This window comes from Grus americana, chromosome 4, assembly GCF_028858705.1.
Source record: "Grus americana isolate bGruAme1 chromosome 4, bGruAme1.mat, whole genome shotgun sequence".
Taxonomy (NCBI): Eukaryota; Metazoa; Chordata; class Aves; order Gruiformes; family Gruidae; genus Grus; species Grus americana.
The window spans coordinates 57,421,602-57,447,662 of NC_072855.1; the positions used below are offsets into that span (position 1 = coordinate 57,421,602).

Sequence of the window (26,061 nt, forward strand, 5' to 3'; positions counted from 1 at the left end):
CCATGTCTCTCTTGTACTGAGGAGCCCACAAGCTGAACACAGTACTCCAAGAGGGGCCTCACCAGTGGCTTTTTTCCATTTAAAGAGTAACTTTTTCTATAGTACATCTGATTTTAGGTCATAGCTTGCCTTTCCGCAGTCATGAACTCCTAAAAAATCATCACTCAGGAACAGAGGGACTGGAATCACTAAAACACAACATGTTCTAAAACCTTCTAATGCCTATGTAAAACACAACCCATGATCCCAAGTAAAATTATAATGAGGGCCACACTGCACCCTCACACAAGAAAAAGATGCAAGGCCCAGAGAAATTGTGTGAAGCGGCCCTCAGAGCATCCCCTTGGAACTTTTCCCTGAAAGGGATGGACTGTGGGGAAGTTGCTGTGGGGAGGTGTGCTCAGTTTAAAGGAATTGTCACTAGCCCTTTCTGCCCTTCTCCTGCATTCTTATTCTCAGCTAGACCACACCACAGAAGCTGTGCTGTGCAATGAACATCACGTGGGACAACCATGATATACCACAAGAAAAATAAATTCTCCCTGCTGGCATTGAGATGGGCTATGATTTCCACACACTGCCTCAGCAACGTGGGGCTTAATTGACACCGTGACTGACAAATAGTCTAGTGGGATGCTGTGGTACCAGCACCATCTTATCTGAATATACTGTCTACCAAGGTTTTGTTGTACTTGTAAAAGCAGTTAACAAAATTACCAGACGCAAAAATGTCATGCCCCAAAATGGTAAAGCTGCAAATATTGCATCAGAAATACTCTTTAGGTAGCCTTTAACTTCTGTTTCATATAAAGCTGTTTTCTATTGCCTTTGAGTAACTGGACCAACCTCAAAAGGAGGAGTCTCTTTTCATGACATGACCCACTACACAAATAGACTATAAAATATTAGAAAATGCTAGAAAAGCTGCCTTTTCCCAAATTTCATGAAAAAACTATGGAGTACTAGAAGGTAATTCTCTAGCCTCTTGTCTATGGCAGAAAAGGACACTGTCACTAGAAGCTTTGTAAGCACTTAAGTCCCCAGTTATTTACCACTAGCATCCAAATTTATTCAGATCCAGTTTGCTGAAATCACAAACGGTCTCACAATGGTGGAAATCAAAATTTCCAGCAAATGTGCTATTGTTCGTTCACTTACCCAAAATCAAGCAGCTTGACTCAGCAGGAGTGTAAATGTTCCAGCAATTTACTTACCCAGAAGAATGCTGCAGACACAGTGGGTTTTTTTTGCTGTTGTTTATAAGCTATAGAGAAATTGCAGGGTCCCCATCAGTGGAATAATGATGGTGCATTTTCAGATACGTTGCAATGTTGTGTTTGCTATCAATAATAGGAAAGTCTTTAACATGTTACAGGATGGGGAACTGCCATTAACACCAATTAAGTTCCACATGTTAACCCCAAATGTCCTGATGGGAGGACAGGCACTTTGGTTCCTCAAAACCAGCAGCATTCTAACAAAGTTACTGTCACTACTGCAATGGTTTAGCAAGATGACTGTTCCATCAGGAAACTGCAATGTCAAGGCATGACTTGAATGAGTTACATAGAAGATCACCATTAGCTATACAAAAACTTCTGATAATTTCCAGAACTGGCTTCAACAAAATGCTCTGAGACTCAGAAATGTTTGGATTTTTCTTCCAGTTAATATCAATTACCAGGGCAAACAAAATGCTAACATGCCAAGAATACACCCAACCCAGCCATTCAATTCAGGAAATTCAGATAATTCAAATAATAACCAGAAGAATGTTCCTTTGGACAGCACACCAGAACACCTCGGTTCAATTCCTGGCACTCCTGAGCCTATACAAACTGCATAACTGTATTACCATTGACGGACTGACTGTGTCTTTCCTGTATTTGGGCAAAGAACATCCTTCAGCACCCCACTCAATAAATAGGTGTAGTAATTTCCTCAGATACTCTCATGGTAGGGCCAGCCTTAATGCTTACACTGAAGTGAATCTGAATTTGATGAGCACTCAAATATGTAGAGCACTGCTTGGGCTCTGCTGCTAATATGAGAAAAATCTGTCAATACGAACTCATAAAACCTACTGCAGAACAGGTCTGAAAATGTACCACCCACTAGAGTCCATACCAAAGGAGTCAAGGCAGTTGAAGGCATGCTTGTGCTTACTTGAGTGCTCTATGCCCTGGAGGCATATACCTTCATATCCAGAACTAATCAGCTAAAAATAACGTAGCTGGAGGCCCCAGCTTTTCTTGTTTGTAACAGAAAAATAGCCTGGAGGCTGCTGTTCTGAAATAGGTTTGGTTTTGGTGAGATGCATAACTCTGTCTACACCAGCTGGTTGATATCCACCTCGCCCTGAGAAGAAAGGCTGTCAGTATTTTTCAGTCACTAGAATGTAATCAATTTTAAGGATAAGGAAATACAAGAGGCCCCCAAACCTAATCCAGTCTAATTTTACTCTAAAAAACATAAACAAGGACAGAAGGGAAAAAAGTGGTTTCTCAGACATGTTACTGTGATTTCCATTTCAGACCAGGGTTGAATTACCTCCTTTCAACTTGCCTTCCCCCACCCCCAAAAGTAACTTAAAATTATTTGTTTAAGGACTGGAAATCTCTCCTGGCCCACTCACCAGCTGAAATTAAGTGGAAAGACTCTTCAACAAGACTCAGCTGGCCTGCAAACCTGTCTCTGAGAATTTGTGAACTACATTTAATGATGTTTCCTTCCTTTATACTTTACTTGAAAAAATGTTAGTACATGTATATCCTTCCTCATTTCTCTAAAGAAATGTGATAATATTACTTTCAAAATGTGTCCCCTACATAGAACAGTACACGCTGATGGGGAAATACATGTAAATTAGAGTAATAAGAAGAATGAAGAAAGCAGTAAGAAATGTGCATAGCCAGACTCTAAGTCTAATGATAAGAAGGGAAATTCTGCCGAGGTTTATCAAATTGCTAAAGTCAAATTACTGAAACAATTTGAAATGAAGGGATCAATCCTGACCACACATTCTGTTCTCAATACACCTTTATAAAAAAACCCCAAAATACCGAGTACTATGTAAGAAAAAGCATTCCATGGAAGTATAGAGTCAGGGGTTTATGTACTCCACACAAACTCCTATTTAAAACAAAGAGAGTTAGTCACACAGACTCTCGAAATTGGGTTCCTTCAGGCCAAATGCAATCCTTACTTAGGGAGCCTTCTCTTTTCTCCTTGTGTGGTTGCTGCAGTCACTAGGAGCCCTTATAAAATCAACACCACCTAACAAATATTAGCATATATATTCTATACTTGCACAGTTGAACTTTCCAAGAATGCCTTTGTGGCCATTTCAACGTGATTAATATAGGGATCTGATATCCCTAGATCACTGCAACCTCATATCTCCATGCAGGTATAATTCTTTTTTGTACTATTCGAGTTCCTGAGGACCTCTTGCCAGTGACTGAGAAAGGGAAGATTATCTCCTGTATCATCTTGCTAGGAAGCAACCTGCTACAGGTGGATTGCACAACAGTCTGCAAAGGAAACAGAGTGCTCAGAAGGACTCTTCTTGCTATCTCAGAAGGTTTCTGTCCATCCCATGGACAATACCCTCTCTAGCTGCAGGTGTTATTAGGCAGCTCCTTCCCAGTTACTGTTCTCAACAAGATAAGCCGAGTGTGGCTATCGTTTCCTAAATGTAGGAACAAACAAAGAATGTAAATCCCCTTGCAAGACTACCTGTAATGTTTCATTGGATTTAGCCTAAAAGAAAAAAACGTGTGAAGTTTTTATGGCAATGATTTTGCTACTACTCTTAATACAGGAAAAATCTACTAGTTAACAGTCCTGCAAAAACATGTGGGTCGTGTAAAATTACACTTACTCTAATACCTAGAGATTGTCTAAGAGAAGTGGTTCATGTGTTAAGGGATTAGAAAATTGTTCTGAGTGCACTGAGAATTTATGATCTCATTCCCAGACCTATTGGTCAGGCTTGTCAATCGTCTCCCATAATCCACTACTTCAATTAAAGAAGAGGTGAAGGGAAAGGAAAAGGAAAATTACAGACACCTATAAGATGGAGATGACCTAACTCTGTATTATTCAACTGCTTAAGGAGAGAGCAAAGCTAAATTCACTGCTGACATTCATTGGCTGAAAAATATTTCATTGTCCAGATGAGGAAAGCATTCACACACACACTTATTTTTAAGCATGTGCTTAACACTCACTGCCTTTTAAACTAAGAAAAAATATTAACTTGGAACTTAGTGCACTGCACATGCTGCCATTTGACAGAGTGAGCTCACTGATTAAAAGGCTACCAAGACAGTAAGGCTTTTGTAAAGCCTTTTAACTACATAAATTCTAAAAAGGGCATGACTTGCATCACACATTCAAGTTGAGTTCAACTATTCTGCAAATCAACATGAATCTGTATGAGTAAAGCCAGGAGTGCCAGCAGCCAACTCATAGTACAGCCCAACTCTTAACATTACTGCTCTGGTCTTCATTCAACAATATCTTCTGTGTCACCTTGCACTGACAATCTGTTTTTTTCATAGAAATTGGACAAATGGACCTTTTGGCAGCAAAATATTAGCGTGGGAGTCCTATGCTGCACTATACTTTCTACTTTTAGATAAATACTACTTCAGTTTATTTCTACCACTATTTCCAAGCTAGCACAATTTTTTATGTATTTATTAAAAGGGAGATCAACATCCAACTTTTATCTGCTTAGTATTATATGAAAATAATAGATTTTCTGCACATAAGGAAATGTCAACCAACAATTGTGAAAAAAAAACCAACAACCCAAAACACAAAAGAATGTGACCACATCTCATTTTTATCTGTATGTTTTTTGTCCTGGTATCTAGATTTTAGTTTAGTAATTAATTTATTTTTTTTTTTTAAGGTCAAAAGTAAAATCCAGCAACACTAAAAACATACTGACATCTTTATTAAAGTGGTAATAACTTAAGAGTATCTTCAAAGTTTTAGATGCCATAAATATTGAAATAAATCAAATAAACAAAGCCATAAATTGAAAACATTAGGAACTGTTTTTAAAGCACAGTTTAAAGTTGATAAACAGCATTTAGAGATGTGTTTGCATTTTCCCTTAATCAAAGGCAACTGTATATTTCTTTTCTTCCTCATGAAACATGATTGCAGGTAAGTCAATGTGGTCTCCTAAAAACAGACATACAACAACCTTGCCAAAACAGCTTAAAAAAAATATTCCACATCTCCCAAAACAACACTTTAATAATCAGATAAGTTTTGCACATTTGACACATTTGACTTATTTCATCAATATCCATTTTTTGTGCTCATCTGAGTGAAGATTTCTGGCTAGAGTTTGTGTGACTGATGCTATTAAAAGTAAAGCTCTTGGATAAAATGTGGATCATCAGTTCTATTCTATTCAATGTGCTTTGCAACTTCACCCTGTCCAGTCTTCTTATATTATCCTGCACATCCAAAGAAAATCATGCTACAAAGTGTGTCTTCACTGGCTTTTCACTCATACTTTGGTCACAAAAATGACTTATGCACAGCAACAACATCTGTGTTGGCAAGTACCATCAACCAGTCATGCTGCAATTGAATGCAGCTATAAATATGAATGAAAAAATCTCAGGTCTTAATGGAAATTTGTTTCATAATATTTTCTTATAGTTTCATGTATGCTAAATATAGCTAATTCTAAATATTTTTTCTTCAGTTGCTCCACAGTAGTCATAATACTCTGAATATTTAAAAAATAGATTCTTAGCATTATCACTAAAGTGAAATAACTGATTATTACATCATTTCTTATAACCACTGTCAAAACATAGGTCTAATACTGTATATTATGCTATTAGAAACAACACCTCCTTTTTGTTAGGAAAGAGGAATTAAAATTAAATTATTTGAAACATCTTAGTGCTTTTATTCCTAGGGCTCTTGGGGAGGAAGGCAGAAGAAGGGATTGCATAATATGACCCTTATACACTACCAGCTATTGCTGCTTAAACATGGTGAACAACCTATATCATGCATTTTGCTTTTGGTATTCCCTGCAAGTGCTTTTGAAGTTCACTAGGAATGTTGGAATGTTAGCGGTAGTGAGAATGACAGATGGATAAGACAGTTTACAGTCAGGGAGGGATATTATTTAAACTTCAACACCCAGATTTGCCAACAAACCTTAGCAATGCTGTGAAACAGCCCTGCTGCTTTACTGCAACCCCTCCTTATGGAGAGCTGTTCTGAACTATGAGTTAACTTGATGGTGGCACTGCAAGATGACACTGACTTGCCTGAGTTAGCATTTCCTCATGGTTTTCTGTTTGATTTATTGCGAAGTTTTGTCCCCAACTTCAGTTTCACATTATTCTCTGCCTATGTTTCCACTCTCTTTTTACAGTTTGCATTAACAATGTATTGGCACTGTATAAATACCCAATATCAACGTAAGTGTTCGCGTCATGGGACTGAGTTAACAAAAAGTAAAAAAACAAATCTGCAGAAAACCTTAGTTTGTAATTATACTGTCTAAAGTTGCACGCCACTAATATGTATTGCTCTCTGGAACCTATTGGTCATCATCAAATCTGAACATCAGACTTTGGGCTTAATTAATTACATTTGCTGCCTGTTCAAGTAAAAGTAGAAAAAATTACTTCAGAGCACAAACCAGATTGTACAGTCTTTTCCATGAAGCCAATTTGAAACCACAGGTCTGGACATAAGGTTGCATGTTGCTCATGTGAACAAGTCCTAAGTAGCTTTAATCAACTACATAAATAATGGCAGTGAACTCACCACTTGTCCATCTCTCCCTGGAACACCAGGCACTCCGACAGAACCCTGGTAGGAAACAGATGCCAGTGTTAACCAAATTAAACAGGCCATGAAACCTTTCATCTCTTAATACAGTACTTAGAAATGATGGTGAATGCTTGCTTATTGTAACTGCAATAAATTTTTCAAAAACTAATTTTTATCCAAGCTCAGTTCTCTTTTCAGTTGAGATTTTATACTAATTAAACATGTGCTCATGCTGTACATTTTAATGACTGTCCCACTGTATGGCCTCTTCCAGAAACAAGCTTCAAGCTGATGGTTGCTTTGCAATGTTGTGGATGCTTCACAAGAAATGTAAGAATTAAAATGCAATTCCATTTGATGTTCTCAAATTTTGAGGCTGATCCTACACAATCAAACACAGCTCCTGAACAAAACTATTAATGCTTCAAGAAGGATGCTTCAAGCTTAATAACTGGTAGTGCCAATCTATCTTAGAGCTTTTAACAGATAATCTGCAACAATTTGGCCTGACAGTGCAAATTACAGATACCCTTTTAAATTGCATCGGCATTACTGCAATCAAAATTTAAAAGCCAACACAGGCCAAACACAAGGAGCAGACAAAGGAAAGTAAAATATTAGTGTTGACCTGTAACATCGGAGGGATCATTTTACAAATCTCTCACACTTTAAGTTTCCATAGGATGGACAGTTTTTTTGAAGGAACTTGTGCGACTGCTGGTACAATGTTCAGTCAAAACCTGAGGCATGAGGAAAGCAGGAAAACTGCATGTGCTTACACAGCATTCTCCTCTTTTTATGTAAAAATGGTGTTGCTCAGCAAGGAAAGTGAAAGCATAATTTTTATTTTTCATTTTTAAACACCTTAACAGGATATAAAAACATGATAGCTATTTGAAAGGCTGGCACCCTAAAAAGAGGCCAGGGGACTGGGAAAGGCAGAGGCTTTGTCAACAGTGAAATGTGCAGTTTCCCAGAACCCTTAAAACAAATAGGCACCCTGTGAATCCCTTCATGCCCTGCTTTCTCTCCATCCCAAGAATCAGTGCATGACATTTCCCCCTCTATTCATGTTGGTTAGAGGTTTCTCTAGAAATGGTTTAGTCAAAAGGCACCAACACCCGAGGGGAATGCATCCAAAACGGATGCACATGTTTGTCAATGAATAGAGTTGAGAAGTCCTGTGAAACAGGAAAAGGAAGCAACTCATGAGGGTCTCAAAAAACCTCCAACATTTGAAGGTCCAGGATGCTCCAGCTCATAACAGAGCTGCAAGTCAGCAAGAAATAACACACTGACATCCCAGCATATCTCCATGATCCAGAATGCTTTCCCCTTACTCCCAAAGCTTCCACTTTGGCATTCCTGTTGCCTCTTTTTGCTGGATGCAGGGTCATGATGGCTAGCCACTGCAAAGGGGCCCTAGTGAACATTTTCGCATCTTTGTATAATTTTTCCAGAAAACTAGAAGACAAAGCTCAGGAGGGCATTAAATCATCAGCCTCAATAAACTATTCTAGTTATAAAAGATTCTCCGCTCAGTAAGTCTTGTATAGCTGTTGATTTTTCTTACGAGACACAGCATGTTAGAAAGTGTAAATAAAGCTGATTCTAACATGCCAAGTAAAAGTTTATCAGATATTCAAAAGCTCATCAGCACATGGGTTTTGCTGATGTAAAATACCCTCCTCCTCAAGTCTTAGGGTATAATTTTATAATGGCCACTGAGACATCAGTACAGCTTTACAATGCCACATTCCTGCATTGCCAAACATGAAGGGTAGCCCTCTCCTCCAGCCTGCAAACTCTGTACAGTTCACAGCTGACAAAATTCCACCAATTTATATGCTTTGGGATTACATTTTTACATATCAGTAAATTTTTCTTTCTTTTACTCAAAAAGTTCCATTTGAACAGATGCAAGAAAACCTTCACCTTAAAGAATATTATCTCAGAAGACCAGAGATAGTATCCTTCTCACATATGTTAATACTACTTATTCCTTTCCTCTTTTTTTTCTTTAAACAAAATAAGCCTGTTTTATTAAATATCTTCCATACAATTTTTAATCATTTGAAATCAACTAGAAAATTACTTGCCTGGGTGGTGCGTGGGTGAGATGCTGGAAAAGTGCCACCAGCTGTTATTGCCGATATATCTAGGACTGTTTTAATGGTGTAATTCCATAAATCCTAAGCTCACTCCATCAAACTGAGGCAGTAAGCTTTAATGAGCGTAAATAATGCTGAAAGCATTCCCAGGAAGTCAGGTCTCAGGTTACCAAAGGAACAGGAAGACACCGGCAGACCACCTGAACACCGCCAACCAAGCACCATTTATCAGCAACACCTATGTCCTTTGTTTCTGCTGGTCAATTTTTTAGTCATATGGCACTGATCTACTTGAGTAGGGACATGCATTTAATCAGAAACTCTATCTCCCCACCTTTCACAATGTTTTAACTTTGGTTTCCTAGTTGTACCAGGGCATGAATAAGAAAATTATAGTGACCTTCTCACCTGAGAGTTAAGCAGACAGATTGAAAACAGTCTGCTCTGCATTGCTTGGACTTCCTACGATGGGGGAAATGAGAAATCTGATGTCTCACGTTATGCGACTGCATTTTGCAAAAACAAAATTCAGAGCCTAAACTAAGTGATTCAATGCGGTGTACAGTAGCTAATTCCATTCACCTTTTCTGCTTGCAATTTGGCACCAGGAGGAATAATCACTTTCACAGTATTGTTGTTTATACTATACCTTTTGTCCTGGAGGCCCCTGAGGTCCCTGCAAAGGGAAAACAATTCAATTAACATCATAACTCTAGCCAATTTAAACTGAAATGACCAATTAAAACTGTCTTATTGTGAAAGCTTTCTGATACTGGACTGAAACCAGCTGATGTTTTATACATCAAGGAAAAGTAAAACTTTATGCTCAAAATGCACAATGGATCTTTTCTCTTCTCTTTTGGAACTGATCTAACTACTAACTGGAAGACTCAAATTTTCCCCCCTTCTAATCTTTTCGCTTCCAACCCATCTGTTTCTTCTAATACTGACAAATCTGTCAGCATTAAGATGACTGTGGTTTTTCTCTTTCTGATACCAGCTAACAGCAAGTTGTGTGTCCACACTCATATATCTGCTCAGCAGCATAAAAACAAGGTTTATGCAAACAAATATTTTTAAGACAGAGAGAAGCATAAGCCTCTAAATCTCCTCACCTGCTAGGTATCAGCATGAGTATGTTTTACCCAACAAGTGATCTGTGCCATCATTTGCCAGTTAGAGAAAAATCATTAAGAATTAATTTTAGAATTCATTAAGAATGGTCTTGGGAAGTAAAGAATCACCATTTTGTCCCCATGACCTGAGAAGGCAGGAAGAGACATATCAATTCAGGAAAGCTTAAGTGCTTAATGTCATACAGGAGTTAAAGTCTCATTAATATTAATAGGACCCCTTTCTCATCTGGTGTCTCTGAAGTACCCAGGTGGTTTGTGGCCACAATGGAGACGGGAGGCAGCAGGGAAATAGATCAGCCATGTCTTTGACATTTTGGCAGTCTGTTTTGGTAAGAACCAGACCATGTTCACACCTTTTTCCCTATATTCCTACTATGGCTGCTGGTGCTATATCAAGTAGAGTGAATTCTGAGTCCATGAGGGTGAAAAACAAAAATCCAAAATGGAAAATCCAAATCCTTCTGATGTGTGAAAGAATAAAAGAAGAATTGATTGATATCAGAACTGCAATTATTCAGAAAAGAAAAGGATTGTTGCTTCAAAATGTACGGTCAATTTTATTCTTAAGGTAGTGTGAAGTTAGGCAGAACCCTCCACTGTGGGTAGATGCAGGGCTTCTTGGAACACTGCTCCGACGCAACTTTAAACTTCTAACATGGCAAAGCTCCACTAGTGGTAATTCTGGGTCCTGGATCCACATCAGTGAAAAACTTGCCATTTTAGATGTGGATTCATATATCAAAGGTTGGGCATCAAACCTTGCAAAAACATATGTTGGTGTTACTTCTTGAAACTTGTGTCTGATTGCCTCAGCAGAACTAGGGTCTTGTAAGCACCTCCTTTTGACTGTAGGGACAGATTTTGTTAATGGAAAGCCACCTGTGAGGTGCAGGGTGACAAGTTTACTCCCTTGTCTTCAAAAGGAAGCACAAGTTCCCAAGCATTCAGCACTGGTGATGGTCAGAGCAGCAAGTAGAGTGATCATCTGCTTTTTCAGACTGGAGAAAAATGCCCCCAGCCCACTGCATTTCAAAAAACCTGCTGTTTAAATCAGGACTTCTTTTCAGTAAATGCCTGAATTCTAACCCTAAGACTTGCTAGAGGCTGAGGACACCAGTAATACTGAATGTGGAAAATGAAGAACAGTCTATTTCTTAAGCATTGCTTGCAAACAGTCTTCAAGAAAACTGAAGACAGGGAAAAAACCTAGATAAATCAAGAGGATGTTGGTAGGTGAGAGTGGTCTGCTGGGTAAGGAACCACAGATATAACAACATTCTCCACAAACAGGTTTTTTCCCTTTCTTCCAGAGAAGGAAGTAAGTTTCTTCCAGTGCCTGATACCATGGCAGGTGATGAACCAGGAATCCTCCTCTTCTGTAAGAAAGATGCAAGTTTGGCTAACATCTTAAAAACTCCAAGAAATTAATGCTCGAACTAGAGCTTTCCCACATCACCATTACCAAAATAGGCTCCAAATGTCTACAGTCTGGGCACCAGCTATCTGTTGGCCTTTTGCATATTAACCAATTGCATTTTGGGGATATTTCAGGTCTTAAGAAAAATATCTCCATCAGCAGGCCAGACTGAATACAGAACAACTGAAGACTACCTTCATAGCTCATACCTGCTGCTTTTATGTCCAAGGAATGGATATTCCCTTCTTCAGTTTCTAACTACTTAAGAAGCTAACAAAACCTTCTAAAGACATTCAGCTGTATTAAATTACCATTTGGGAGTCCTCAATACAAAGTTACTATTTGAAGGTAAAATGATCATTCACTTATTAATACTGTCCCCCAAAGTAACCCGTTAAATGTGCTGCTCTGTTGAGCACTTTGTGCCTGGTGCTTGCAGCTGTCAGCCTGTGGGATGGATACAATTCAAGACATTGCAGATGTCTCCAGAAAATGATCTTTTCTCAGAATTTCCCCCTCACTGTTGCCATCATTCCAGATCCTCTAGAGGAATTATTGAATAAGAAAATATTTACATAGTAGCATAGTCCTGCTCTTATAGTGCCTTTAAAATGAATCATTCCGAGAAAAGAAACTGCAGATACTTATCAATAAATATTTTATACAATTAGCAATTTTCCATTTCTGGTACTTAAGCATCTACTCAAACTGGGAACGGCTCTGGTGTCTTATGCCCATTGAGCTACCATGACACTTGATGACAACAACAGCCCTCAACAAGACAGCTACCTTCAGCACTATGCTAAGAAAACTAATTGCAAGTAAAAGTTTAACTAAAATGCTAGTACCACAATTTGCACATGACGACAAGTGTTTCTCATCCTTTGAATGTTTAGACTGTAAAATGTAGCTGAATAGGATCATTTTTTCTTTAAAGCACTGCTCCCTAGCATCGGGAAAGAAGCTCAAAGCCACTGGAAACTTAGCAGCTCCTCCATTGACAGCTCCCATCCCTCCTCCACATAAGCCTGCCAGCAGCCACTTAAACAGAAAACCTGAAATTAAATTACTAAAAATACTTCAAAAAAACCACTGTACAACATTCCATAATTACTGTAAAGTGCCTATTTTCTATGTGTTACCTACATTCTCTGAGCAAGGCACAGAATCACACTGGAGAGATAGAAATAAGCAAGTAAATACAATCTGGGAGAAAGAGGAACATGAAGGGATAAAACAAAAAACCCCAAAACAACAAACAAACCCAAGACTTAAGTTCATTTTTTGAGGTATAATTGATAGCTTCTAGAAGAATCCATATAGGAAATTCAATATGACTATGTGGATTTTTTTCCCTGATTATTCTACTGAACTGGGGAGAATGCTGTGTGGCCCACTTGATTAACAGACAGCAAGACCAGCAATCAAAATCAAGAAAGCAAGAAATACACGAAGGTTCCCAACCAACTTCTTAGATTGTTTGGTTTTCCTTTCTTTTTCTTCAGCTGTTCTGTGTTCCATAACAGTTGCAGTGGTATATTGGCCATGCTGGTTGCTCCAGTAAAACCAAAGGGATGTTTTGCAAATGCAGACTCAGATAAACCTCACTTTGGATAGCTCTTCTGCCACCGGGTCCAGGCAGCCCAGTGCAGACAACTGCTACCACTGCTCCCCACCTCATTCCCCTGAAGCCCAAAGCTTCTGCTCTGCAGTGATCAGGCACGTATGAAACATGCAGTAGTCTTCACTAGTTGGAGGCTCAATCCTCAATCTACTACCACAGCTAATATATTGTCACTCAGCCTCTGTCACTATCATCCGTGGGAATATGAAGGAGGTAAAACAAAACCCTTTAAGACAAAAGTCATAGAATTCTTTCACCTCCTGCCTATATGTACACACATATAAGATATCTATAACTGATCAACAAATTACTCTATAGTAGTCTATGCAGATGATTTTGATAGTAACTATTTGTCTTTTGCCTGCATCATTGGAAGCTGCCAGAATTTCCATGTAGGGATGCTCAGAATCAACTCCTAAACCATTCGTGACTAATGTTAAAAAGCTCATCATATAAAGAGCATTTAGGCTTAAAAAATTCCAGTGAAATTTCATGAAAACTGTTTGGATGAAGTGACTGCTTAGCATTTTTGAAAATTGTGTGGCTTTTCTTTAAATTGACACACATTCTCTGAGAAACTTAACTGAGAGGGCTGAAAATTTTGGTTGTGAGAGTTGTCCAGAATAGGAAGATAACTAAATATAATAAAAATTAAAAATAGTTCTCATAGTTTCAGATATCATGAACACTTCAGAAGAACCCTTTGCCATCATGTGCAATTGTGCATTGCTCTGAAGAAATTCAACTGCCATCTGTGTTTCTCTGGAGGTGGAGAATTATTTGATAGTTACTTAAGCACTTGGAAAAGTGGGTAACCAAGAATAAACAAATGTTTATAAAAGTCTTCTATGTAACTGTGTTTTTTAAAAGTAAAATATTTCCACTACACATGCAATTCTTCAATCACTGTTTTCTGAAATCAACAGACCTCCAGAGCTTGTATCATACCAAACTTTGGCATCATAGAAATCATCGAATGAAGTTGGACATTTCAGTTGACCCTTGACAAATAACTATCTGGAATAAATTAAAAAAACACCAAACCAAACCAAAACTGAAAAGACTGCCCTAAATGTAGTTAGAACAAATCTTCTAAGTCCAGAATTTTTCCTAGACCTCCCTTCTAATGTTACGGTTATATTTTCCTTTTAAGCTTACTCTGTTCCTTGTGCTTTAGCAAGCTACAAAACAAGAAATAACTCTGCTCTGTAAAGGTTAAAGTTGCATTTTCAAAGCACAATAATTCAGGGTGTGATACATTAGCAACAGTCTCTCAAGGTGTTTTTGCATTTGACTTCTACTGATCAGTTGTTTAACATTTAAATAAATGTATGAAATAGAAAGCTTGGGCATTTTCAATTTGCAAGTCTGGGGCACCAGTAATGATTTGTTTTACAAGGCATCAGAATTCATCGACAGTGAGCACAAACACCAAATGAAAATGCCTAACAAAAATATAATGGAAAAGTGAAGGTTTTTGTATACTGAAAAAGTTATACAGTGAAATACATCACAATGGTGCAATACACTGTCATACAAAAGCTCTCTTATTCCAAATCTTTGGAAAAAAATATATAAAAGAGTTCTGTTTTTCTGAAGTTCCATACTTCCTATGCAAAGTAAAAGCTCTTTGTAACTAGAAGGCCTCTAGGAGGTACTGCATCTACATTTCTATGGGACAAAAGAAGTTCTAAGACTGTCCCTGAGAACAGATATTTTTCTTTTGGTGCCTCATTAAACACTTAGAATAGAATCATAGAATCATTTAGGTTGGAAAAAACCTGTAAGATCATCAAGTCCAACCATTAACCTAGCACTAGCCAAGTCCACCACTAAACCATGTCCCTAAGCACCCCATCTACACGTCTTTTAAATACCTCCAGGGATGGTGACTCAACCACTTCCCTGGGTAGCCTGTTCCAGTACTTGACAAACCTTTCAGTGAAGAAATTTTTCCTAATATCCAATCTAAACCTCCCCTGGTGCAACTTGAGGCCATTTCCTCTTGTCCTATTGCTTGTTACTTGGGAGAAGAGACCAACACCCACCTGGCTACAACCTCCTTTCAGGGAGTTGTAGAAGGCCATAAGGTCTCCCCTCAACCTCCTTTTCTCCAGGTTAAACAACCCCAGTTCCCTCAGCCGCTCCTCGTCAGACTTGAGCTCCAGACCCTTCACCAGCTTCATTGCCCTTCTCTGGACACACTCCAGCACCTCCATGTCCTTCTTGTAGTGAGGGGCCCAAAACTGAACACAGTACTCGAGGTGTGGCCTCACCAGTGCCGAGTACAGGGAGACAATCAATTCCTTACTCCTGGAAACCAATTTCTTACCAGTCTAACAACACAAAGAACTTTAGAAGGAAACCTGAACTAGCAGATGTACATGAAGAGGAAAGCACAGGTTTCATACAAAATATTTATCTGTATTTTAGTGGAGCCTGTTTTCTATCCACTGATCCCATTTTCTGTGTGTAACAGGCACGTGATGTAATTCTGAAAATGTGTTCTTGCATGGCTGAGGAGTGTTTCATAAAGACTGCAATTTCTAGAGTACTAGTATCGAAATGTGCAATGCTTTACTATTGATGAATCACCTAGATAAAAGAACGACCAGCTAAGAAAACAGATCATCTATGATGGGAAACCTCATGTAACTTCTGATTAAGCAGTGCCCACCTCCCATGCTATCTACCTTAAATGATGAAAAGAGCAGCAATAACTATTAATTAGTGCTCAGGTAGAGCTTCTTATCATCATTCTCTTAGTCACTGTTGTGGCAGTCATTACTGAAGTACAGAGGTTATAAAATGCCAAAGACTTTTTCTGAGATTTCCTGCAAGTTAAGGCCAATACAATTGTATTGGGGGGCAAAAAAGAATAGTTGCTGCGAGAGGCTGAGAATTTCCATTTCATCTGCTAGTTCTTAGTAAACTTTTATAGCTGAACAGCTTAAGAACAACACCTTATAAAATTTACTATGAACATGCTACCAGAATGAAACAAAGAAGGCTGCTGCAGAACTCTGGCCACTGAAAACAAAATCACAATTAGTAGTTTCCCAGAGGAGCTATGAAGATTCACACCACCTGAGGATCTGGCTTTGACCATTGGCCTGAAAGGCTGAATTGAAGCCAGCAGCATTTCCTAGTAAGTTCTGCCTGGTCCCTGTGAGTTCATTTTGTTCATTTTAACCCAAGATGAAAAATTAATATTAATTCATTTTAAAGATGTGACATTTTGCAGACTTAACTGCAAGGCTACACTTTTCCACTGTCTTTCACAGAAGTGGCAATATCCTTTGGAAGAACATCCTCTTTATCCTGAATAACTAGTAAAAGCAGTAACATTAGGTCTTATTTTCTTGAACGGTTGCCCAGCAAGACTGTATAAGCACAAAACTACTAGTTTGGAAAACAATATATCTTAAAGCAGAGGGATTTTGCATTTGGGTTAATCATTATAGCATAGATTTCTTTTGCAAAGAGACACCTTTACCTGAATTCTCTGGTTATTCTGGAGTGTTCTGTTCATGCAAAACATCTGCAAAATTATTTATCTGTCCTTAAAGCCAATTTTGGGGGATAAAATAATATTCGGGAGGGGGGGTTCAGTGACAAGAAGTGGTTGATTCATATACTGAACATGTTTAATGTACTTCTTTTCCAAGGAGCTGAAAACATTGCAAATTTTGATCTTCCAAATTTTTATTACTATGCACTAGTTTAAAATACTTTAAACATAAAAGCACTGAAAAATCTCCCACATGGAAATCAGAAACGAAAACAGCCCATGCACACCTTCTATCCTATTGCAGTTTATGAATCTGAAAATGTTGATCTATCAGTGTCAGCCTTTGAGATTTCCCATCACTGACTCACTTTAAGTTCTCATGAATAGTCTGCAACCAGAAATCCTAGCTCTTAGGTAGAAAAGAATCACAAATTCATTTATGATTCATACCAAAAATGAGAAGGTAAACCAGAAAAACTCTTGTATGGTATTTAAGAGTCCTTGTCATTAGGAAGAGCAGACAAATGGCACGGGAAGAAGGCTGAATTATGAGAGGCAGGACACAACTCTAACTGAAAACGTTGAAAAGCTAAAGAAACTACCGGCCTTCCCTCTTGCATAGCATACATTTTGCTAGTTCCACATAACATTTCAAAACTTAATCCCTTTGGTTGCCCCACTGCTTGGCCTCCCTATGAATTTTCTTAATACTTTCTGCACAGAGCAATGATACCTTCAACTCTTACAGAAAGTAGATCTGCAGAGCTTTCAAGTGCCATGGAAACCAGACACAAATTGCAACTAACTAGTCATTCTTACATTCCTTTCTAACATTAAAGATGCATACAGTCACACCTTTCTAACTTAAACCTAAGTCTCCATCTCACCTAAAAAGAAATTGAACTCTCTTGGCTCAAAGAGAAAAGAGAGTCTTCCTGACGCAGCATTATATAGAGAAAAAAACCCCTTGCAAACAGCTCTCCCAAACATCTCAACCGCAAGGAAGGAAGAGCAATAGAAGCACACTGGCACTCTGACAATCTGGAAAGATTTTCAACAGGGAATGGGACACCCCTGTAAGCAACGACTAGCTTTCCTTAACATTTCCTCCCACCACCCTGCCCCAACCCACACATACTTACATTGGAAATGGGGAAAAAGAGAAGCCATTCCCTGGCTTCAAGGCAAATTTCCCTTGTACACCTAAGACAGGTTGAGCTCTCTTGTGCCAGAGCAGAACTCATGACAGAGAACTCTGTCACTCTCTGTATATGGTCCAAGCAAACCTCCCCTGCCTGAGAGGGAGAAAGGTTATTACTGCCCTCTCTCACAATATCATCTGAAACATGATTTTCTTTTTCTTTATTGACACAGAACTTCATTAAAAACGAAGGAGAAGATGGCAGCAGATTCTCAGTTGGAGTAAATTGCCATGTCTTCACTAGAGCTACTAGATGCCATCCAGAGGGACCTTGACAGGCTGGAGAGGTGGGCCCGTGCAAACCGCATGAAGTTCAACAAGGCCAAGTGCAAGGTCCTGCACGTGGGTCGGCACAATCCCAAGCACGACTATAGGCTGGGCGAGGAATGGATTGAAAGCAGCCCCGAGGAGGAGGACTTGGGAGTATTGACTGATGAGAAGCTCAACATGAGACGGCAGTGTGCGCTTGCAGCCCAGAAAGCCAACCATGTCCTGGGCTGCATCAAGAGAGGCATGACCAGCAGGTTGAGGGAGGTGATCCTGCCCCTCTGCTCCGCTCTGGTGAGACCCCACCTGGAGTACTGCGTCCAGCTCTGGGGGCCCCAGTACAGGAGAGACATGGAGCTGTTGGAGAGAGTCCAGAGGAGGGCCACAAAGCTGATCAGAGGGCTGGAGCACCCATCTGAGGGACAGGCTGAGAGAGTTGCGATTGTGCAGCCTGGAGAAAAGGTGGCTCCGGGGAGATCTAATTGCGGCTTTCCAGTATCTGAAGGGGGCCTACAGGAAAGATGGTGAGGGACTGTTTATCAGGGAGTGTAGTGACAGGACAAGGGGTAATGGGTTTAAGCTGAAGGAGGGTCGATTTAGATTAGATGTTAGAAAGAAATTCTTTACTGCGAGGGTGGTGAGGCACTGGAACAGGTTGCCCAGAGAGGTTGTGGATGCCCCATCCCTGGAAGTGTTTAAGACCAGGTTGGATGAGGCTTTGGGCAACGTGGTCCAGTGGAGGGTGTCCCTGCCTGCAGCAGGGGGGTTGGAACTAGATGATCTTTAAGGTCCCTTCCAACCCAAACCATTCTATGATTCTATGATTTCCTTTTTCACTGAAAGGAGAACATGAACATTCCCAGAACTCCAAATACATTAAAATTGTTTCAACTTTTTGTGAATCAAGGCACACATTGTTTGAGTAGGTCACAAGTTACTCAATGTGTGTAATAGGTTTGTGGTACATTCTGAGACACAAGCTGGAAAACACTGTTATCTCTTTATCTACTATCTTGTGCTCTTCAAGAAATTTATTCCACTTCTTGTAAGAAGAAAAAATAGAAAACTAAGTAATTTCAAGCTGTGCTATTGTTGGTTCACAGGTTAAAACTGAGTTTACCAGCTCTATCAATAATCTGTACATTCATCTAGAAATACCAAGGCATGTTACCGAATAGAGGTGTTAAAAACACTTTTGAAAGACAAAAGCTTCTATCCCCATTTTTCTAATCTATAGGCCAGCCTTGCAGCTCTTCTTCACTTGAACAGCACCATGGGATTTAAAGCTGCTGAGAGCATGATCCTATGGGCTACAAATAGCCTTCAGCTTCCACAAACTTCAGCAAGTACATCCAAACTGTAAGGACTGTTTCACAGCATCTGCTGCTCTCCGTGGCTGTATCCTGCCTTCATCCTGGATGAAGAACCAGAGTACATGCCACAGTACTTGCTTCTTACTGAAAAGAGCCTTGAACACATGGGCAAGTAGGAAACCACAGTACACCCCAACAAGTGGACCTCTGGGAGACCAGGACTGGTAGTACTGTATGGGACCCATCAACTTCACAGTTTCAATTTCATCAGGAAGAAAAAAACCAGGAAGCTAACCTAGACTTCAGACTCTTGGTGTGAAACAAAGGCAATTCCTTACAAAAGAATTCCTGCAGAATTAACCTAGAGGTTCCTCTGGGCAGAGATCTCCGTTTTCATTTACCTTGAAAAAATAATACGTAGATAATGCAGAAGAAGAATCTCAGGTAGGCAAAGGCCTGTGTTCTCCACAGCAAACTATACTATACCTATTTTCTCTGGCAACACAATTTTATGGTGTACTTGTTGGGAAATCAGCCATTTATGTAGTAATGCCTCAATTTCCAATATTAAAATGCATGATGGAAGATGTCAGAAGCAGCTAGACAACACCTGAATAATTGTAGCACTTTCCACAGGGAAGAGAGTCTGGAAATCTGTACTGGCATGAGGAGTATGTCAGAAGCACCAAGGAGAATAAAAAGAAATTAATTACCTCCCTGATACTCTGATGCTCTTGATCTATACACAACCTAACATTTAAGCCATCAGACTGACTTTCAGAGCAGGCATTTGGACCTGGAAATTTATGTAATCTGGGATCTTTCTCTAATTCAAGCTTGCTGACTTGATTTTCTCCCTATTTAAACACACCTGCATACAGAGAAACAGATCAGTTGCAGTTCTCAGTTCCTGCACACAGATGATTACATTAGAGCAGTGGGAATCTTCTGAACGTGGAGACTAAAAGGTGATGGACTGTTTTGCTTTAAAAGCCCTCAGGGATTCTGTGACCCCGAAGATCTAGTCTTGAATAGAAGGAAGACACTCTTGCAGAATCTGAGTGAGTTTTATCCAGAGCTCAAATAGAAGAATATTCCAAATAAAACAAACAAAACCCCTCCCTTCCCAGCTATTGCACCCATTATTAACAGGCCCTCAGAAACCAAGATGGCAGAACAGAAAATAGCCCGGAAGCATGCTAAAACACTAGGTGGTACCTTTGGGAGGCTTTGATTTTGGTTTTGTTAAACCATTATCTCGAAATGAAAAAGTACAGGACTTTAACTGCCTGATCACAGCAGGAATTTCTGAGTCTCAGAATCTTATTTTTTTCTTCCAAAAGATATTGGATTTTGTCAATTCAAAATGTTTTCCAATTTGTCAAGGTAAAATATCATCACACCTGTTTAAAACTTCATAAATTCAAACAGATAGCAATCATATCTGCACTGATTGCTGAGCGTATAATCTTCTTCCTCAGAAGCATTCAGGAATCAAAACCACATGCCATGGGCTACAATTCTGTCATCTCTCATAAAAATAAGAAAGACCATGAGTGCTTAGGGAGATCTTAAGGGAAAAAAACACCGCATGTTTCACAGTTCTGGGAATACGTGACAGGCAGAAACTTCTGATGCCTTACCCTGTGGCTGAAGCTGATTTACAACCAGTGGAGCTTCAATTTGCTTCCAAATGAATAGGGTTAATTAGTTCCTGATGCAACAGAAATCACCTACTCCCATATCTGAATATTTGTAAAAAAAGCATTCATTTGGCTGTTACATTCTCTCACACACAGGGAAAAAACAAAATCTCAGGAGAGGAGCATGCTGTGCTGTGTCTTCACTGTTCCACCAGGCAAAGGGCCAGAGCTATTGTCACAGAGACAGCTAAGACTTTGGCCCTTAAAACAAGTAGATGGTTCTTGTGCTGCTCAATGGTCTCAAGGTGGAAACAGCTCAACTTCAGAGAAAGTGATAAGCTGGGGCCAGGAACTGAGAACGCCTGACTTGGCTCTTTTTTCGCTTTGCTGTGCCCTTAGCTGTTTTATTTCCCTGTACTTCTGCAAGCTTAAAGATGAAGTTGGCCTTATATGACAGGCAACTGTATGTAAAAAGAGGATGTTGTTTTTCTCATGTCTTCTTCAGAAATGAGGCTTCAAATAGGCTGTGACAAAGGAAGGTCAGGAAATACACAGCTATAAAGCTTTTTGGAATTTCACATTTTAAAAAGTGTATATGTCAGGTATCTGTTACAGTTTCTTAGCAAACAGGAAGAGTACTTACTGTCAATCCTTGTTCTCCTGGTTTACCTGGCTCACCCTTAAAATAAATAAATAAAAAAGAGTTAAGAATTTCAGTAACATGTCTTGAATTCACTTTTCTACCTAATAATAACGTATCTTAAAAATTCCATTCTTAAACAGGTATGACAGCTGACTGCACATTAAATATATTACTTTTTTGTTTTTTAAACTAGTAGACCAAATCTCAGAGATTTTAAGAGCCAAAGTACTATTTCAGAATCATGTAATGCTATATTTCTTGAGGCCACAGTTAAGTATTGGTGTCCTGACTCTGTACCTTGGTTCCAAACATAATATTCCATTCCAGTCAGCGGTGCTAAAGGACACAGAGAAATGTTATTTTCACATATATGCTGAATCCCACTGTTTACATCAGAAGGCATAACTTACCATTGCAAATTATCATGTTCCATAAACCCATGAATATTGGTATTTTGAAGCCATGCAAAATGGTAACCCTTCATTTTTCCAATGTATTCTTTCTGTGGGCACAGCTTTACATAAAGCCAGAATCTATCTTCTCCCCTTTCTTCCCATATGAACACAAACAACTGTCTGTAGAGACAGTAAAACATATCAGTCATACAATAAGGGCTAAAAATACCCATCCTATCATTTCAGTGATCTAGTTTACAGATCACTCCCTTGTAAACCCAACAGAGCATAGGGCAGCCCATGTGCTCTTGCATCAGCACAGCTGCAGGATCTTCTTTAGCAGCTTTGTCATAAAAGAAAACCTGTCAAAAAACTGATGAGAACTGTTCTGACGTTGTTGTTCTTGGCAACCAAAAAGAATCAGAACTGCTTCTCTGGGTATATGCATTGCATTCAGAAGCAAACATGTAGCATCTGCAAACACACTGAGATACACAGGAGAGAGAAACCACACAGGCACCGGTTTCTGACAGCTAATTACCCAAGCTTAGAGTTTTCACCTCATGCTGAAATCTTGCTAATTTACATATACAGCAATCATACATCTGGAAGTAAGCATCAAGATATCCCTATAAATGTTGGGAAATAATGGTGAAATAATTTCAAGAGTTTATATCATATTCTATTGTCTTATTACCAACCTCGTTCTCCTTTTACTTCTTTTTGGAGGTGTTAAAGTTTCAAAATCTTTGTGCTGGTGTCTGTGTGATGCAAAGGGAAGGCACCTATTCTAGGCATCACTCTGTAGGAAAGCAAGTATGTTCCGATTCCAACAGGTTCTTCTGTTGACATCCAAAGAAAAGCTTAACAGAAGGCTGCACAACCCTTTCTTACACCCCTACTCTTCCTTGGTGCTCTCTCTGCTGGAAACAGGCCCAACAGCATTTCCCTAACATTTCTACCTCCTCAGCTCTAAAGATTTCCTGCCTGAGAAAACAACACATTATCATCTCTAGAAGGTTTAAGTATCTGCAACAGAATGCAGACTTCTGGGATGCAAGGTGGTGATGACACAGATGGAGACGTGCAGGCACAGATGGAGACGTGTGGGCACACAGGCTGCTCCTCAACCCTGCTACACTGTGGAAGAGAAGTAATGGTGGCTGCTGGAGTTGCTCCCTGTGCCTTGCTACCTTGGCTGCCTGACTTTCTCAGGATACACAGCAAGTGCATGGGCAACAGGTAAAGCAAGGGCCAAAACATCATCTTATAGCTCTGGTGATTGTAAAGCTCCTCGCTTGAGAAGGACAGGCTGGACGAGAAGCCCCTGCTTTGCCTAGCACTGCAAGAGAGGAAATATCTGCCTTCTAATGGTGGTTGGCCACTCTAAGGACATCCTCCTATAGCTGTGTGAGGCTGCGACATCCCTACTCATAACACAGTGCGGCTATTGTTTTGTTCTCCAGCTCTTTAGCCCAAAGGCCCATGCAAACCTTTTAAAAATATAAAGTTGTCACTACCTCTTGGCTAAGTTTTCCCTTTACAGCTCTCCTACTTGACCATGTATCACATAGCCATGGAGGAACAAGCCTTTTGAGGATCAGCAACACTAACCTGAGGGTACAGGACAGTAGCAAGGAGCAGGATGGTAACAACAGTCAGCAATCTGGATGGTTTCTATCCGAGTGCTTGTTTGTATCTGATTCTAAAGCAGTATTATGAACTGATTTTCCATAATGCTATAGGGCTTAAGATAGCCACAGCTTAAAAAACTATAAAAAGAAACTCTCCCTTGCCATCTAAAGTCAAAATCACTACAGAACTATTATAAAATCGAATGACCTCATTGCATAAAATGCATTACTTTCCTGTTATGAGAAACACTAATGTTCCCTTTGCTAAAAAGCACAAAATGCCAAGCAACACACAGTCATGTTGTGATCAGCAACACCAGCTGATTCTGCTAGCCTCTTCTATGTCAATTATAAAAATCTATCACTGCAGTCAGAAGTGGGTTCTGGTTCCAGTCTCACCCTCACTACATCAAACTAGAAGCAACTCTGCTGACCGCAGTCAATTTTACGACATTAAAAGAAGACAAGTGAGGCCTAGATGAGGCCCGAGGCCTGATGTGCTGCAGGACTAACAGGAAATGAGGAAGTGGTCAAAGTAAAGCATTGCAATGGAAGCAACAGATTTTTAATGCCATTTCATAACTTCGAGCTAGAACTTACCAGGGCAATGGTGGTAAAGAACAAAACAAAACAGCAGCAGCAGGAGCAACCCTAGAGTACTACAGGTCTAGGTAAGCCTTGTTGGATTTTCACAGGAGATTTTAGCAGAGTCTTACTATTATCACCATGTTATGTTATATTTGTACAGTTAATAGAATTTCAGATGAGGCAACCTTAAAAGGGCCAGAACAGGAATGTAGATATTTTCTTTCTTGGTTTTACCTAAAAAGGCCCTGCAGGGATATTTTATGCCTTCCTGTCCTGGCCCCATGTAACAAGCTATGCTTTTTCTTCAGAAAACCTGTTTCTGTTTCCAGTGCTGGTCCTCACTTTGCTATATGGTTCCATATATGTCCTCTCGGCCGTGATCTTTATTTATCATGGGGGGGGGCGGGGTGTGCGTGCGCATGCATCTGTACACGTGGCATTTCAGTTGTCACGGCTTCTTCATGTCTGTGATTGTGTTTCCACACTGATAACACAATGCATCAGGTCATGAAGTGCCAAAGGCAGTGGGTCTGGTCCTGTGCCTAAAATAAACAATATCCTGGATTCTGCTACAGTTCCACTTGTGTAAAGATGGCAGAATCTGACCTCAAACTTTGTCATGCTTAGGGCAACATTTAGCAGTTTATTACATTAGTTCCATGATTTTTGAGGCTAAATAACTAGGAAGTGAGAAGTCAAGCCCATCCATGCTATAACGTCTCAAATTTGGCTTTATCTTGAAGTCTGAAGAGAAACATTTACTACTTGTGGAGAAGGGCAGACCCTCCTCACACAGCTATTAAACATCAATGAGCAACTGAGAAACCTTAGAATGTGTGGGGAAACCGTCAGGGGTGGGAGGCAAGGAACCTAGGTGTTACTCTTGGCCCTGCTATGAACTTGTTCTGTGTGTCTGGGACTTCAGGTACACCATGAAATCTGGCCATGGTTCAGCTTCCACATGTCTTACTTGCCAATCTTACCTCAGAAAACATCTTTGAAACTGAGCTGGCATACACTTGAGAGGAATTTGGACACCACGACAGCAACAGACTAACTCACCGGTATGCCAGGCATCCCGCGAGGACCATCTTTGCCGGTATCTCCTGGGGGACCTCTGGGTCCTGGTGGCCCTGGAGGCCCAGGGGGTCCAGCTTGTCCTTGGTCCCCCTAAACCAACAGAAAACTCATCACAAGTTTGCTTTAGAGGCATCAACCACACAAAAAGACATTGATTTACCCAGAAGAAGCGCAAGACAGGCTGGAAGAAGCTGCCATGAGCTGGACAGTGGCTTCTTCACTGCTTATGGCAGAGACTGCACTTTGCCTTGAAGACTGAGGGTTGTATATGTCCAGCGCAATCAGCCACAGAGCAGAAGCTTCAAATTCTAAACTGCTTGTCCTACTACAGGACACATGCCAAAATTTGGGGTAGCCTTGCAATATTTTACTTATCTAGGTCTCCAGAGCAAATAACTGTTTTCAATAAGCAGCTGTTTGCTTCAATATTGGCATAGACATAACAAAACTAAGGTAAAAAAGAAATGTGAGAATACACAGTTTGCACGGCAATTTTTCAAGCCCATCAATGATGCATAGATAGATCTAAAAAATCAGCACGGAAAACAACTGCTTTCCCACAAAGTTGTACGTAATTTTTCATCTATTTTAGGAAGCTGTTTTAGAGTGACAGCTAATTCTCTTAATGATTTTTACCTATTAATTTCTAAAAGCCAATTTTCAAGAGTTGCCA

General features: G+C 39.8%; 1 protein-coding gene across 1 annotated transcript in view; it reads right to left on the minus strand.

Moving 5' to 3' along the window:
• The window catches only part of COL25A1 (collagen type XXV alpha 1 chain), a 314,927-nt gene that overhangs the window by 57,599 nt on the left and 231,267 nt on the right, over nt 1-26,061 (minus strand). The window contains exons 9-12 of the mRNA XM_054824657.1: nt 25,371-25,478; nt 21,692-21,727; nt 9,586-9,612; nt 6,820-6,864 (exon numbers count right to left, since the gene is read on the minus strand). Of these exons, the coding sequence (XP_054680632.1) occupies nt 6,820-6,864; nt 9,586-9,612; nt 21,692-21,727; nt 25,371-25,478 (216 nt within the window). The remainder of the gene's footprint in view (nt 1-6,819; nt 6,865-9,585; nt 9,613-21,691; nt 21,728-25,370; nt 25,479-26,061) is intronic.